Source organism: Panthera uncia, chromosome A2 (assembly GCF_023721935.1).
Source record: "Panthera uncia isolate 11264 chromosome A2, Puncia_PCG_1.0, whole genome shotgun sequence".
Taxonomy (NCBI): Eukaryota; Metazoa; Chordata; class Mammalia; order Carnivora; family Felidae; genus Panthera; species Panthera uncia.
Window position 1 is genome coordinate 104,914,730 of NC_064816.1, and position 15,405 is coordinate 104,930,134.

The 15,405-nt window shown below is 36.9% G+C and overlaps 1 protein-coding gene across 3 annotated transcripts in view; it reads right to left on the minus strand.

Annotated features, from left to right (window-relative positions):
- Positions 1-15,405, minus strand: part of CRPPA (CDP-L-ribitol pyrophosphorylase A) — a 431,068-nt gene that overhangs the window by 318,296 nt on the left and 97,367 nt on the right. For all 3 annotated transcript variants that reach the window (XR_007460022.1, XR_007460021.1, XM_049641571.1), the window contains exon 4: positions 7,058-7,162. Coding sequence is in view for 1 of the 3 variants with exons in the window: in XM_049641571.1 (XP_049497528.1) it covers positions 7,058-7,162 (105 nt within the window). In the remaining 2 variants the exon portion in view is untranslated. The remainder of the gene's footprint in view (positions 1-7,057; positions 7,163-15,405) is intronic.

The window sequence follows — 15,405 nt, forward strand, 5'->3', positions numbered from 1 at the left end:
AAAAAAAAAAAAAAAAAAAAAAAAAAAAAAAAAAAAAAAAAAGTCATTAGACTTAACAGACCAGGAAGGAATGTGAGAGCAATAAAATTATGCCCCAAAGGAAATTATTATGGAGAAACTATGAACACATACTATGGACAATTTATAAATTATAACAACATTACCAAGTTCAGAAAAATATATTCTATTTCTGCAAACTGCTTAATATTGGATTTTAGATCTTTAAATTGAGATATTATGTGGCAGTGGTTACCAAAATCTTATTACTATAATTCAAATACTATTTCCAAGACAACGTGGTAGTGTTTAAATAAAAGCACCAGCACTGGAGGTTATTACTGTTTCATAGTAAAGTTTTATGGCGTAAGGAAGGAAGAAAAGTATGTGTAACAAAAAAATCACAAAATTGCATTTTTAGTTCAAATGAGATGATTCTCAAAGATTCATTCACATTAAGGGGTGCCCGGGTGGCTCAGTCAGTTACACGTCTGACTCAGCTCGAGTCATGATCTCGCGGTTCACAAGCTCGAGCCCCTCATGCGGTTCTGTGCTGACAGCTCAGAGCCTGAAGCTTGCTTCTGCGTGTCTCTATCTCTCTGCCCCTCCCCCACTTGCACACTCTCTCAAAAATAAATTTTAAAAACAGATTAATTCACATTAAGAGAGACTTCATTCTGAACGGAGATCTTTATGTAGACAAGGTTCACGTTTCAAGCTTTTTATTGATATATGCATCTGATAGAGACTAGATGGTACCATCATGTACATAAGAACAATCATTATCTTTCCTTGAGAACATCTATACATCCTCCTTCTAACTGTAACCTGCTTTAGTCCAATGGCACATACTTCCCAGAACACAGCCATGAGTTCAAATAGAGCCTGTCAGGTGCATGGGTCTGCAGAATTAGTTCTCACATCAGAATTGAAAAACCTAGAAGATAATGTACTACAATGATAAGTACTATAAGCTTAGGAGCTAGTTTACCATTAAAGTACCCAGATGATTTTGATGAAAAGGGTCTAAAAACACACTTTGAAAAATCCTTAACAAATTAGTGCATTTCTGTATCTGTTACTCATACATTTTTTTTTTTTTCCTTCAGATTATCTCATAACTAGACTTCTACAGAAACTGTGTTCAGTCCAAGTTGCTCAGGGCACTTCTACTCAAAATAGACTCCCCTGCTATGCCTTTATCCTGGTAGGTAAATCCTGATGCAAAACTATACCCTAAAATTCAAAATTAAAGCAGTAGCTAACAGGGGTGCCTGGGTGGCTGAGTCAGTTGAGTGACAAACTTTGGCTCAGGTCATGATTTCATGGTTCATGGGTTTCAGCCAGGAATCAGGCTCTGCACTGACAGCAAGCAGCCTACTTGGGCTTCTCTCTCTCTCTCCCCCTCTCTCTCTCCCCCTCCCCCACTGGCTTGCCTGCTCTCTCTCAAAATAAATACACTTTAAAAAACAAACAAAAAGTAGTAACTAACCTAAGATAGAAAGCCGCTTGAGCCTTCAACTAAACTATTAAATTCAAATATGGCATTGCTACATTATTGTCAAAACAAGCATATACCAACCAAAACTAGTACGATAGTTCCTGATCCACAATATAATTCCATTATCTGGATACAAAACAGATGTATTCACCAAATTAAACACTATATTGATCTCATTCATTCATTCAACAAATGTTTATCAAATAACTACTATGTTCTATGTCCTATTCTGTTTTGGGAATAGAGCAATGAAAAGAATGAGCAAAATGCCTTAACCTATGAAAACAACATTTTGGTGGAGAAATTTTCTTAGAAGAAATGCATCAAGTAAGTTCTTCTTCTGTGTTCTTGAAAACCCAAAGTCAACTAGGTATCTAAAATCAGGCTTCAATATTTGTAATTCAAATGAGACACTAGTGTTTTTCTGTAATAATTTTCTGCTGCGTAGGGCAAACTTAGACCTGGACTAGGAAACAGCCTAATTACCATTATTCATTTTGTATTCTTTCCTGCTATAAGGAATAAAACTGCATTCAAAATTAAAATAGAGGAACTCTGAAAGTACCTTATACTGTTGTTTTTTTTTTTTTTCAAGGAGATTTTAATGACACATTTTTTAACTTACAGAAAAATTGGTCTCAAATCCTAAAATCCCTTTTCTAGCATTCTTGCAACACTTAAAAGTTCTGCATTGCAATCAATCTTAGTAAGACACACATTTTTATCACCTAAAGGTCCTTTCTCCACTATTATTAAATCATTAACCATATAAACAACAAAGACTCCTCCATTTCCTTTTGTCTACTCTTTCTTGTAGGCTGTGGATACTGACTATACACAGATTAAAGCTTTTATTTTTTACTAATATCTTCTACATAATGCCTTACATCTACTACTTGAACTCCACTTCTCACCAAACACAGATTTAATGAAAATAAAGTACATAATGTTTCTCACAAACTCGTAAAATACTGCATTTAAAAATAGCTTTCTTTTTTTCCTAATTGAAAGTTAACGTACTTCAAAGGGAACAAACAGTACTGGAAAATGCTGTAATTCTGAACTGATGAGTTATACTTTTTCTGTCAAACTTTTACCGTAATATGGGTTGCCCTTGCCTTATTTTTTTAATTTTCTAAAGTTTATTAGATCAGTTTTGAAGTTGATTTCCTTCTGTCAGCATGATCTGTAGTTTTCCTTTGACCTTGCACAATGCGTTATGAAAATTCGTTACTTTAAAACATCAACCCTTAAGTGAATCAGAGGATTGAGGCTCTCTTCCATCACTCATTTTCACACCGCTCAGTAGAGGCTCAGGAGCCGCCTGAAGACCAGGGCAGGTGCTCTGTGCGCCTGAGGCTCAGGGCCCCGCATGTGCCCCACAGCTATCCATTTCTGTCTCTTTTCTTTGTGCTTCTGTGCAGTATTTCATCTGAGCTAAGTGTGTAACTGCAGGAAAAAACTACTCCATGGAAAAGAAGCTTGAAACTCAGAGCCAGATCGATGGTCTTGTGGCTCCGTGGCCTGGGCTCCCTCAGCTGCCTCAGGGTGGGTCCCCAAGACCACCACCATCACACCTACTTGTGTTGCTCGGTGTCAGCACTTGATGTAGGACTTTAGATTTCTCAGTGCCCAGTTCAGTTGGCCACCATCTTCGGTAAATTAGAGAACACGTAATCCCTATCTTTCCCATCTTTTACCTTGTAAGAAAATGAATATGTCACTGCAATGATTAGAAGCCTGAAAACAATAAATTTTAAAAATAGAGTATGGTGTGTTATTAGACACAAATTTGGATTTGGGGATATATTGATTTTATTTATTTCATCAATTGGACCTATCTGAAGATATTCTTTCATCTACACTGGATGACTAGATGAAAACCTCTGAAAATAAACAAGGTCACCACATTGCATTTTTGAAATTAAAAAGAAGTGAGACTATTTTGTTTCTTCTGTTTTAAACAAAGATGGCAGAACATTTGGATCTTAAAAAAAAAGTGGGGGGGGGGGGTAGTTCTCATCAAAAGGATTCCTGAAAAGTCAGTTATTCCAGTAATATGTGATGACTCAAACAATTCAGAAGCTCCTCCTAAACAAGTATTTTCAGACAATGGAACACAGTTGAATTTCTTTAATACCTGGTTATAAATCTTTTATGCCTTAAGGATAGTTCTAACATTTAAAAACAAAAAACCTATTCAATTAGTCTGTATAGTGTAGTGAGCATGTATTTAAATATATTGGGACAAAAATATGGTACAATTATAAACTAAAGGAGTAGAAGTTCTTGTCTACTAGATGAAACTTTGTATAAGTAATAATGTGTTCACTAAGGCCTCGCAAGGCACAACCCCTCAAGGGAAAGGGAGAGAGCCAATTCCTATTCCAGAAATCAGTCCTGTTCTCTTCTTTGTCCCAGGGAGTTGGGGGACATCCTCTACCCTGCACGGTGATTTAAATGTTTCCTCCAGGCCACAGAGGAGCTACTCCAAGAGAGGTGGCCTAACTCTGAGCATTTACTTCTTGCATTTACTTTTACAAAAAAGTATGTAAAATACAAAATGTCCCTCTTGGGATTTCTGGTGGCAGTTCAAAGAGTTCTACATGCAGGCATGAGACATGCCTAGTCACTCCTCACATCATGGTAGGAGACAACTCCCTGACTTCTGAGGGGTAGGGAAATGTATCCTAGATCCATGTTTCAGAATCCTCCCTTGCCTTACTTTTTTATGGTTGTAAAATGCCTCCTGAAATGTATTTTTCAGCCTGTCAAGATTTGTGAATCACCTGCCAGGTACTTGGCTCAGCCATCTGTTTCCAGTATCAGTTTTAGCCTCCTTGTACTAAATATTCTTTCAGATCTAAATTTTTAAAAAATGGTAGCATCTTTAGTGCTAGTATAGAAGTAGAACACTAAGTTCTAAGTGTAGATTCCATTGCTTTGGTTTAAAGAGAAACTGAAAAACTTTTACGCAAACAAAATGCCAGGACCTCAAAATTAAATGAGAAGCCTTTATACTGAAGACAGTTCACACTATGTCATCCAGATGCTCAACAAGGTGATACCAACAGCTAGGAAAATATCAGCAACAAGAAAAAAGCTGAGGGTGGGGGTTGCGGAGGAAGACAATGAGAGACAGGAGGAAGAGGAAACATAGAAGCTGCAACAACTACAGTATTTGTACTCAAAATAATTTCACCTCAACAGAAGACATGTGGTATCTATAAAAGACATCCTCACTGCCATTAAAAGACTTTTTGCCCAATCCATTGTTAAGGACACTTTTAGAATCCAAGATCCCATTATTCAAACATTGTAAAGAAACGGGCTTTCCCCTATCCCTTCAGGTTTGTAAACTGATACTATAAGGCTGATCCCTCTGGGCCTAAGCTTGTGGAATGTTTTTTAGTTTCCCAGGGTTACCATAACCAACCACAACCTGGGTGGCTTTGAGAATATTCTCTCACAGTACTGGAGGCGGCAAGTCCCAAATCAAGGTGTCAGCAGGGCCATGTCCCCCTCTGAAAGCTTGATGTGTCAAAGAATGCTTCCAGGCCTCTTCCCACTTGGCTTTCCTGTGCCTGTAGAGGCAGCACTCCAGTCTCTGCCTCCATCATTAGTCACTGGCATCCTCCCTTTATCTCTCTCCCCCTTCGGCTATTCTTCTCTGTTGAATTCAGAGCCTACTGGATGACAGTAAGACCTCATCTTAACTTCATTAGATCTGTAAAGATGTTTTTTGTTTTAATGTTTATTTTTAGAAAGAAAGAGAGACAGCAAGAGCAGGGGAGGGGCAGAGGGGGGGGGGAGGGGCGGGGAGAGGATCCCAAAAGCAGGCTTTGTGTGGTCAGCGCAGAGCCCAAAGCAGGAATAGAACTCACAACCATGAGATCATGACCTGAGCTGAAATCAAGAGTTGGATGCTCAAGTGACTAAGCCACCTATGTCCCCTGTAAAGCTACTTTTCAAATAAGGTCTCTTTCTCAAGTGCAGGAGTTAAGTTAAACTTGAACATAAGTTTGTGGAGGACACAATTTAACCAGTAACAGCATCATGAAATGACTCACAAGGGGAATGATGAGAAGCACTTGGCAAGGCCAATCCCTGACTCTGGGCACAGACATTGGTGCCCATGAAAGGGAAGCCAAGCACCAAGATGTGAGCGCTAAAACTGTGTTGCTGGAGAAAGCAGTGAAATATGAGATTTCACAATTATTTTTTTTAATTGAAATAAATTGGTGAGGAACAAGTGGAAAATTTGAAGAGCAATGTGTTACTTTACTTTCATCTGCAAATCTCAGGGCACTTGACAACTTTCAAAAAGGCTCTGAACACCCACAGAGATAGATCACCACACCCCCTAAGACATCAAAAATGAGGTCAGGGAGTGTTATGTTAACATGTTGTCTGCGAGTTTTCACTCCCTTCTCCCTCTGCCTGCAAATTAAGTTAGCACACAGTCAAAAGGGGCCTTACAGAGATAGGAGTCAGCATCTTGAACAAAACATCTACTTGGTAAACACCACGGTCCTCACAATATGTTCATCACCACCAGAACCACATATAGAAAAGCATACATAGAATGAATAAAATATTTGCCTGCTGGATTGATGACATTTGGATACCCTTAAAAAAACAATAATACTGTATGGATTTTCTCCACCAGCCAATAATCCAGACATGCCAATATTTTGTAATTTCAGAACATTTCAAGTGTGTATGAGACAATCTTAGAATGCAGCAAGGCCCTTCAGTTTAACGTACATAATACCTAATTAACTTAGTAGGTTTGCTTTCTGGTTTGTTTTCAAGTCAATGGGGAAATATGCCTTTGGATTCCAGAATAGATCGTTCAGTTCGACACATTCCCACCTTTATACAAACGAAAGCCACACTGTGAAACACTCCATCCTCCACAGGAAACTTTAGTATGAGAGTGTTATCACTTCATTCCCTCCAAAGCAAAGAATTTGTCATTACGAGTCAAACCTTATTACATTCAAGAGTCCAACTGCTCACTGGGGCTATCAAGTGGGTCCAGTCATCCAGTCCACAGAGTCAGAACTATGGCAGATATTTCTTTAACCCAGTTAAGTTGGAGCCACCACCCCCGGGACCAGAAGGAAATGTTGCCACTGTGGGAAGCAGAGTTGCATCCTTAACCCAAAGCAGTGTAAGGCAACAGAATAGAAGGATACAGGGAGAGAGAAGGAAAAACAATGAGTAAAACCATCTTATCAGCTAAAATGGAATTTATTTGAATAAATTATCTCCAAGTGAATTTTCTTAAACCAAGGAAATAGAAATGATACCATACTTTGATGGCTCAGAAAACCCAGTGAAACTCTGAATGCCTTTAATGTATACATACATACATACACACACATACATCAATACCTTTTTTCCTCAAAATATTCTTTCAGTATGAAACCACATATTTTTATACCACTTCTCCATTTCCTGAAGCAGCCAGAAAGTGTTTACACTTACAGAATGGGTTTTAGGAATGATATACAAGCATAGCCAAGACCCAGAGCAAAACACCAACTCCCTTACCTTCCAGAGGTCAGGTGATCCTTCCACAAGTTTGGCTTTAATGCGACCATATTTTAGAGCCAACTGTAAACATTCAGTTCCAAATTCCAAGTCATAGTCACTACACTGGATAGAAAAAAGAAAAAAAAAGAAGAAGTTGTTTCAAAATATTTTAAGTACAACTTTTTTTTAAATTACATAATCAATACAGAAAAGATAGGGCCTAGAGAACTCATTAACTCTTTGATTAGCTACTTATTAATTGATTCGCTACTTATTAATCACAATACACAATACACAATAATTTTACCTGTGTAAATTTTACCTATATACAGTATAGGAAAGTTGTAATCCCAAGTTTTAAACTTCCTCAATAGTTTTAGGGGTCAAATAAACATAATGCTTTCCTTCCTTTGATTATAAGCTACCCTTCCAAGCATGTTTCTAAAATGTCTCAGAGTATGGCTGAAGATCCCTGTATCAGAATTTTATTTAACAAATACACGTATCCATCAAACTTCAACTCTGCTATTTATATCAACATATTTGCAGGTCACAGCTCTTGTTCATTTTAATATTTTACTTGTCAACATATCATTTTCAAAAATGTGTATTTTTATTCTTAACTTGAAAACATTTCAGTATTCCATTATTAAACAGGAATGGAAAAGCCTCTCATAAACTTAGCAAAATACAAGCAACATTTTTAAGCATTTCAGGCCAAACTATTAAAATGACTAACAATTCAGGTGAATAATACTGAGTGCCGATCATGTCCAAGCTCTGTATTACATACCAGCACATAAAGATAAATGAGACATGTTATTATGTCCTCAAGGAACTCACCTCTTAAAAAGGAGGCTGATCTATATAACGAATATTTTGCAACAGAATGTGATAAATACAACACTAGAAGTATATCTATGAGTAGACCAGGAAATAAAATACTTAATTCTGTGTAAAGGCATCAGAGAAGGCCTTTCAAAGGAAATGGTCTCTGATCTCACTCTAAAGACTGAATACAATTGGAGGAGAGAGGGATACCTTTAAGAGAAAAGGTGGCATAAAAACATACCAAAGTTTCAGACATCTGATAGATTTGTATTTTAGAATGAACATACCCATGTAAAGAAGACCAAAGAAAGGTCACAGATATCAGTATGAAATGCAGCACTTGTTGCCAAAGCTGTACTGTTGTACTGGCGATTCCAAAATCCTAGCTACAGTGGTTTGGGAAGGTAACGGCGAAGAAAATAGAAGCATCAAATATACATAGTCCCAAGTTGACTAGGATGGTCTCAGCTTCTATCTTCCATTTTGATACACTTTAACATGACAGATTTCTTAGACATTATAATCTTTGAAAAGTATTACCAACGTTAGTTATATGCAAATAAATGAATTTGTTAAACCTCTTCTTAGTAATTCCAGCATCTGGTCTCATTTAGCAGTACGTGAGATGTATGTACAGTCAACAGAATGTTCTCTTTAACACATGGTTAAATCTGAAAGATGACCAGTATTAGCCCTTTTCTTGACTCTTTTCAGAAACAAGATATTTACCACATTTGTGGGAAGACTTCAAAGTGCTCACGAAGTGCATACTGAGAGGAGACCATAGGAACAGGTGTTCCCTCCTGTCTTAGGTGGTACAAAGAGAATTACTGGATGCTAGACTCTTGCTGGCCACATATTGTACCATGAAAAATGGCAACAGCCTACAAAGTGTATGAAGTCTTTAAGATTCCAGCCACTAGGGCCAATGAGAAACACAGAAAATTCTGGGTCAGGTATATAGGAAATATATACTAGAAACAGAGGCTGAGCCATCTTGACAAAAAGAACAGCCTGAATTTGTCATTCATTGTTATAGACTAATATTACAACTATTTATGAGACTTTTGGTAATCTTTGCAATAAAATTTACTGTGGGGGTAAATTCAAAACTACACATGCCTAATGACCAATTAAATTTTGAATTTCTACATTTCTCGCTAACACTGATTAGGATTTCTATTTTTGTGTAACATATGGAAAGCTGGAAGAAGTCATGTTCTTTTCTGAAGAAAAAACAGATAAGTTACCAAAGCAGAACTTTTCTTGAATCCACCAGAGCCAAGGTCACAAGAGGACCAAGCATCCTTAAATCTAAGAAAAGGCAGGCCTCCCCCAAGGACAGAGAGAATGCCATCACCAGCTTACAGACAGTACAACAGAAGAACAAGAGACATCAGGTGTCATACAAGCAGCTAAGAAGAAATAAGTAGAAAATTTCAACACATTGCTAAGTACTGAGTGGAGGTGAGTAGGAGAATATAGAACTTCTGGGAGCCACATACTCAACAGGAACTTTTACACCCCTGCAGGCTCCCCTTGTGCAACCTACTACTTTGGGCTCATGAATACTATATTATTATTTGAAGGTGACCGTGACTACACATACATTCTGAAGTCAAGACATGCACTAAGTATTTTTAAGTTAAAAATAAGAAATCAACAGTGATAAGATAGAATCTTTAAAATAAAAAATTAATATAAAGGCAGGCAGAAAAAGAAACAACAGATGGAACAGAAAACAACTACCACAGTGGTAGATTTTTACATTAAGAAAGTTAATCAGTGTGTAATTGCTGAAAATTTAGATCTTTATGATTCAGCATGGGAATCATAGTGATATCACTGGTCACAAAAAAATACACATACATACACTGATGCTAAGAACCCTCTGCCTCCATCAACCTGCAGCCCAAAAGAATGTCAAACAATATTCTTCCTAGGCAGAAGCCCTGAGGACACTGTCAGAGATCCCCAAATACGGTCCATCTCAGTCATGGTTATAATGAAACTCAAAGTCAACAAGCTCCACCTACAAAAGCCAGCAAGTACAGTCACCCAACAGATAAATATGACCAGAAAAAACAGATTTAACTGAAAACCAAGACTAACATGAAATCTAAAGTCAAAAAGGCAAAAATTAAAATGTTTACAGAAATTATGCAGTAAGAAAAAGGACTAAAGCATGATAAGGGAGAAAGTGTTTATAACTATAAAATAGGGTAATGTTTAAAAAGCAGAAAACAGAGAAAAAAACAGTGACCACAAAGTCCAATATGTTAAAAAAGAAAGAAAAGAAGAAATAAAAGTCAGAAGGGAAGAACACAAAAGAGTAGGAGAAAGATCAAGTGTTTCAAAAAAATTACAGTAATGAAGAACATGAGTTTCCAAATTAAAAACTTTCAAGGAATGTAGAAGCTCATGAATGAAAATACACCAAACTCAATTAACAGCAGCAACAAAAGGTCTCCTATAAAGCAGGAGCCCAAATTGGTTGAGACATAATAGCAAGAATGAAAATTAGAAAAACAAAGGGATAGTTTATCCATAATTTTGAAGGTAATGATTGTCAACATAAAAACTGTACTTCAAAAACACTTTTTCATCACGTATGAGGAAAGGATATGGATTTCTACAAACACTGAGGGTCTCAACAGAATTTTAGTTCCTCTGCATTCTCTTCCATTTTGAGTTTCATAGGCTTTGCCTTTTTAGAGCAATTTTAGGTTTGCAGCAAAAGTTAATAGAAGGTATACGTATCTCCTATATACCCTCTATCTCCACATACTCACAGCTTCCCCCATTATCAAAATTCTACACCAGAGCGGAACATTTGCTAACATTGGTGAGCCTACCCCAACACATCATTATCACTTCAGGTCCACAGTTAACACTAGGATTCACCCAGTGTTTTTACATTTTATGAGTTGGCACAAATGCGTAATGTATTTCATCATTTTGGTACCATAAAGAGTATTGTCCCTGCCTTAAAAATTCTCTGCACTCCTTCTATTCATCCTCCTCCTTGCCTCCAACCCCTGGTAACCACTGAATTTCTCCTGCCTCCATAGTTTTGCCTTTTCCACAAGTCATATACTTGCACTCACAGTACGTGGCCTGTTCAGATTGTTTTGTTTTGTTTTCACATAAAAGCATGCATTTAGGTTTCTTGTATGTCTTTCATGTCTTCTTCGATCATTTTTTAGCCCTGGGTAATATCCCATTTTCTGGATATACCAGTTTATGTATGCATTCACCTTTCTGGCTTGCTTCCAAGTTTTGGCAATTATGAACAAAAACTGGTATAAACATTCACGTGTAGGTTTTTGTGTGGACATAAGTTTTGTACTCGTGTGAGTAAATAAGAAGTGCAATGCCTGGACCATATGGTAGGAGTATGTTCAGTTTTTTAAGAAAACTGTCAAATGGTCTTTCCAAGTGAATGTGCTGTCCAACATTCATTCTCGCCAGGAATGAATGAATTCCTGTGGCTCTGTATCCTCACCAGCATTAGATGTTGGCATTCTAAATTTTACCCACTCTAATAGATGTACAGTGATATCTCAATGTTTTAGTTTGCATTTACCTAATGACTTAGAATGTGGAGCACCTTTTCATATGCTTATTTGCCATTTGTATATTTTCTTGGTGAGATAACTATTGAGGTCTCTTACCATTTTTTGAATTGTTCTTTTTCTTCTTGTTGAGTTTTAATAGTTTGTTTTTTTTTTTTTTAATGTTTTGGATAGGAGTCCTTTATCACATGTGTCTTTTATAGGTATATTCTCCCTTAATTTTAATAAAGTCCAATTTATCAATTTTTTCTTTTGTACATTATGTCTTTGATGTTGTATCTAAAAAGGTATCACCAAACCCAAGGTCAGCTAAGTTTTCTTCTCTCTCCCAGGAGTTTTATGGTTTTGTGTTTTACACTCAGGTCTATGATCCCTTCTGAATTTTTGTGAAACGTGTAAATTACATCTAGATTCATTTTTCCATGTGTATGTTTAGCTGTTACACCATTTATTGAAAAGATTACCTTTGTTTCATTGTATTTCCTCTCCTCTTTTGATGAAAATCAGCCATTTACATGGTCTATTCCAGAGCTCTGTACTCTGTCCACTGACTGATTTGTCTGTTCTTTCACCAGTTCCAGACAGTCTTGATTACTATAGCTTTATAGTAAGTCATGAAGTTCAGTAGTGTCAGTTCTCCAATTTTATCCTTCTTCAATAGTGCACTGGCTGTTCGGAATCTTTTGCCTCTGTATATAAACTCTAAAATCAGTTTACACATACAAAAAAAAAATGCTGTTTTTTTTTTTTTTTTAATTGGATTGCTTTGAGTCTATAGACCACATAGGAAGAACTAACATCTTGGTAATACTGTCTTCCTATTCATGAACATGGGATAGATCTCGTTTATTCAGCTCTTTAATTTTGCTTAGAGTTTTGTAGCTTTTCTCCTATGGATCTAATACATATTTGGACAGATTTTCAAGTATTTTATTTGGGGGGCACTACATACAAATTGATGAGGGAGCATAATGCAAGCTGAGGGCAAAGTACAGGCTAGCGCCCTTCCCTGCAAGTGAAGTATGTGTAATATTCCTTGGACACTCCAGGCTACCCAAGAACAAAGCAAAGGGGTTTAAGTGCTTGCCATGGTGATGCAGGAAACTAAGGCAAATGAAAAATTCAATTCCCTTACTGTCTACAGCCCATTAAACAAGTCCTTGAAACCAGCAGAGTGACCTCCCTGTAGGAGCTCAGCTGCCTTGATGATGACACTTTTCTAGGAGCAAAAGGGAATCTTGGCTTAACATTATCCTGACCTCCCAGGATCCTGCAAGTCTACTTTAACAAATAAAAATTCTCTTGGAAATGTCCTTTATCTCAATTCCCCCAAGATATATGCTGGCAACCATACTCCAGGCTTATGGCCCCCTGATAGATATCTGAAGGGTCTCATGGCTGAGATTTTACTAAACGGTTATAAATGGCATTTTCCTAACACCACCTAGCTCCTCAAGGTCCTGGGAACATTGCTTCCAAACTAACTGAGAGACTTCCTCTAACCCTAACCCCATCCCAACCTGAGGGTATATAATCAGTTACCCGTCACAAGCCTATTGCAGCTTTTTCTGTCCATGGGCTCTGTCCCTGTGCTTCATAACATCATCTTTTTGCACCAAAGACATCTTCAAGAATTCTTTCTTGGCCATTGGCTCCAAACCCCACCATCACCCCCAAAATCCATCACAGATGATGTGTTTAATTACAAATTTCACCTGTTGATTATATAAGAAAGCAATGGACTGTTGTATATTAACTTTGAATTATGCAACTTTTCTACAACCACTTCCCTTCAAGAGTTGGTTCATTCTTCCAGATTTTCTACAAAGACAATTTTGTCACCTGCCAAGAGTTTTATTTTACCTTTCCCAAAGTACTTACTTCCTTTTCTTACTAAGAGTTCCAGTACAATGTTGAAAAGGAATGGTGAGAGGGTACATTTTTGCCTTGTTGCTGATCTTAGCGGGAAAGTTTCTAGTTTATCATTAAGTGTGATGTTAGCTGTAGGTTTTTTGTACATATCATTTACCATATTGAGGAAGTGCTACCTCTATTCCCAGTTTGTTAAACTTTTATCATTAATGGGTGCTGGATTCTGTCAAATTCTTTTCCTGGAAGTAATGAATTATTTGATTTTTTCTTCAGCCTGTTGATATATTGTTATTGATTTCTTTTTAAGAGGAGCTAGCTTTGGATACCTAGGATAATTCCCACTGAGCTCAAGTCTTTAATTCCTCACATGCATGGTTGGATTCTACTTGCTAATGTTAATTTTTTTTTTTTTTCACTTATGTTCATGACTTAGTGGTCTGTTGTTTTCTTGTAATACCTTTGTCTGTTTTTAGTGTTAGGCTGGCATCAGAATGAGTTAGCAAATCATCCCCTCAACTTCTGTCTTCTAGAGGAGAATTGGTATAATTTCTCCTTTCAACATGTACTAGACTTTACAAGTGAATGCACCCAGAATTGGTGCTATTTTGGAAAATTACTGATTTTATTTCTTTAATAGATATAAGACTACTCAGACTGTCTTTTCTTATGTGAGTTTTGGCAGATAGTCTCTCTCAAGTAATTGGTCCGTTTCATCCAGGTTATCATCCCCTTTGAGGACGTAGAGGTGTTCACACTATTCATTTATTATCCTTTTACTTTCTGGTGGTTCTGTAAAGATGTCCCCTATTTCCTTGCTGGGTTAGTAATTTGAATCCTCCTTCCTCTTTGTGTGGCACACTTTATTAATCTTTGCAAAGAACCAAGTTTTGGGTTTGCTTTTGATCTTACTGTTTCCCATTTCATTTGTTTCTGCTCTAGTTTTCATTATTTCTCGTCTACCTATTTTGGAATTTATTTGCTCTTTTTCTAATTCCCTAATATGGAATTTTAGAGTATCAATTACAGGTTTCTTCTTTTCCAGTATGTATATTGAACACTATACATTTCCCTTTAAGCACTGCTTCTGCTATATTCCAAGGTCAATGTTTTCATTTGTATTTAGTTCAAAATACTTTAAATTTCACCTGTGTCTGCAATATTGAGGACAGTAGTTTGCCCTGTGACTTCACCGCTGATGAAGTTAAAAAGAGTTAATTTTTCACTTTGCTCAAATTTTTGCTGTTCTTGGAATAGAGTGATACCTTCTAAGCTCTTTACGTGCATAGGAAAGCAGAGAATCCCCCATGCCCTCTTTTCTCAGGACATGGTGCTCCACACAGTTGAGGACTATACTGCGTAAACTGCAGACAAAGGATATGGAAAGCAAGATCTCCCCACACAGTAGAAAAATAAAGGCAACTGCTAGCAGAGTAGTGAAGTAGAGTCTCCAGGTGACCGCTACGCAGACAGAATGAGAAACTAAGTGAAAGAAGGCGTTGTGCCTCCTTAGGAAGGGGTGCCTATAAATGGGAAGAGATTCACAGACCTAAGTTAAGAATGAATAGAATCTCTTTGAAAAGTCTCAAGAGAAACCGCCTCTAAGAAGGAAGAACAAGGGACAGAGTTGACATGAAGGCTCTTGTTAACCCTTGCTACATGTACATTGTCCTTCTATTACCTAGTGGAAAAAAATTTATGTAACATTTATATAGTGTAATGTAAGAAGCAATGTCAATATTATATCCCCAAGAAATAGATGCTTCTGGATTAAGGATTTTGTTTCAAAACACATGGATTTAACTTTAAACAAATGAATCTGATATTCTGGTGATAATTAAGGTCAAGAACATTTAAAAGTCTAAACAATGAATTTGAAATAACAGTCCATGTGAGTTACTCTATTACAAAATATGAAATCTAGTCATTGTGATAAATTTAAGGTATTGATTTTCAATTTGTTCTTGTTCTTTAACAACTTACAGAAATTTATAAATTATCTGTTAAAATTTATCACAAGTCCTTAAATGCGGTTTGCTCACCTGATAGCAGTATATATATACTCTCATGAATTTGAGACTCTGTTACCAA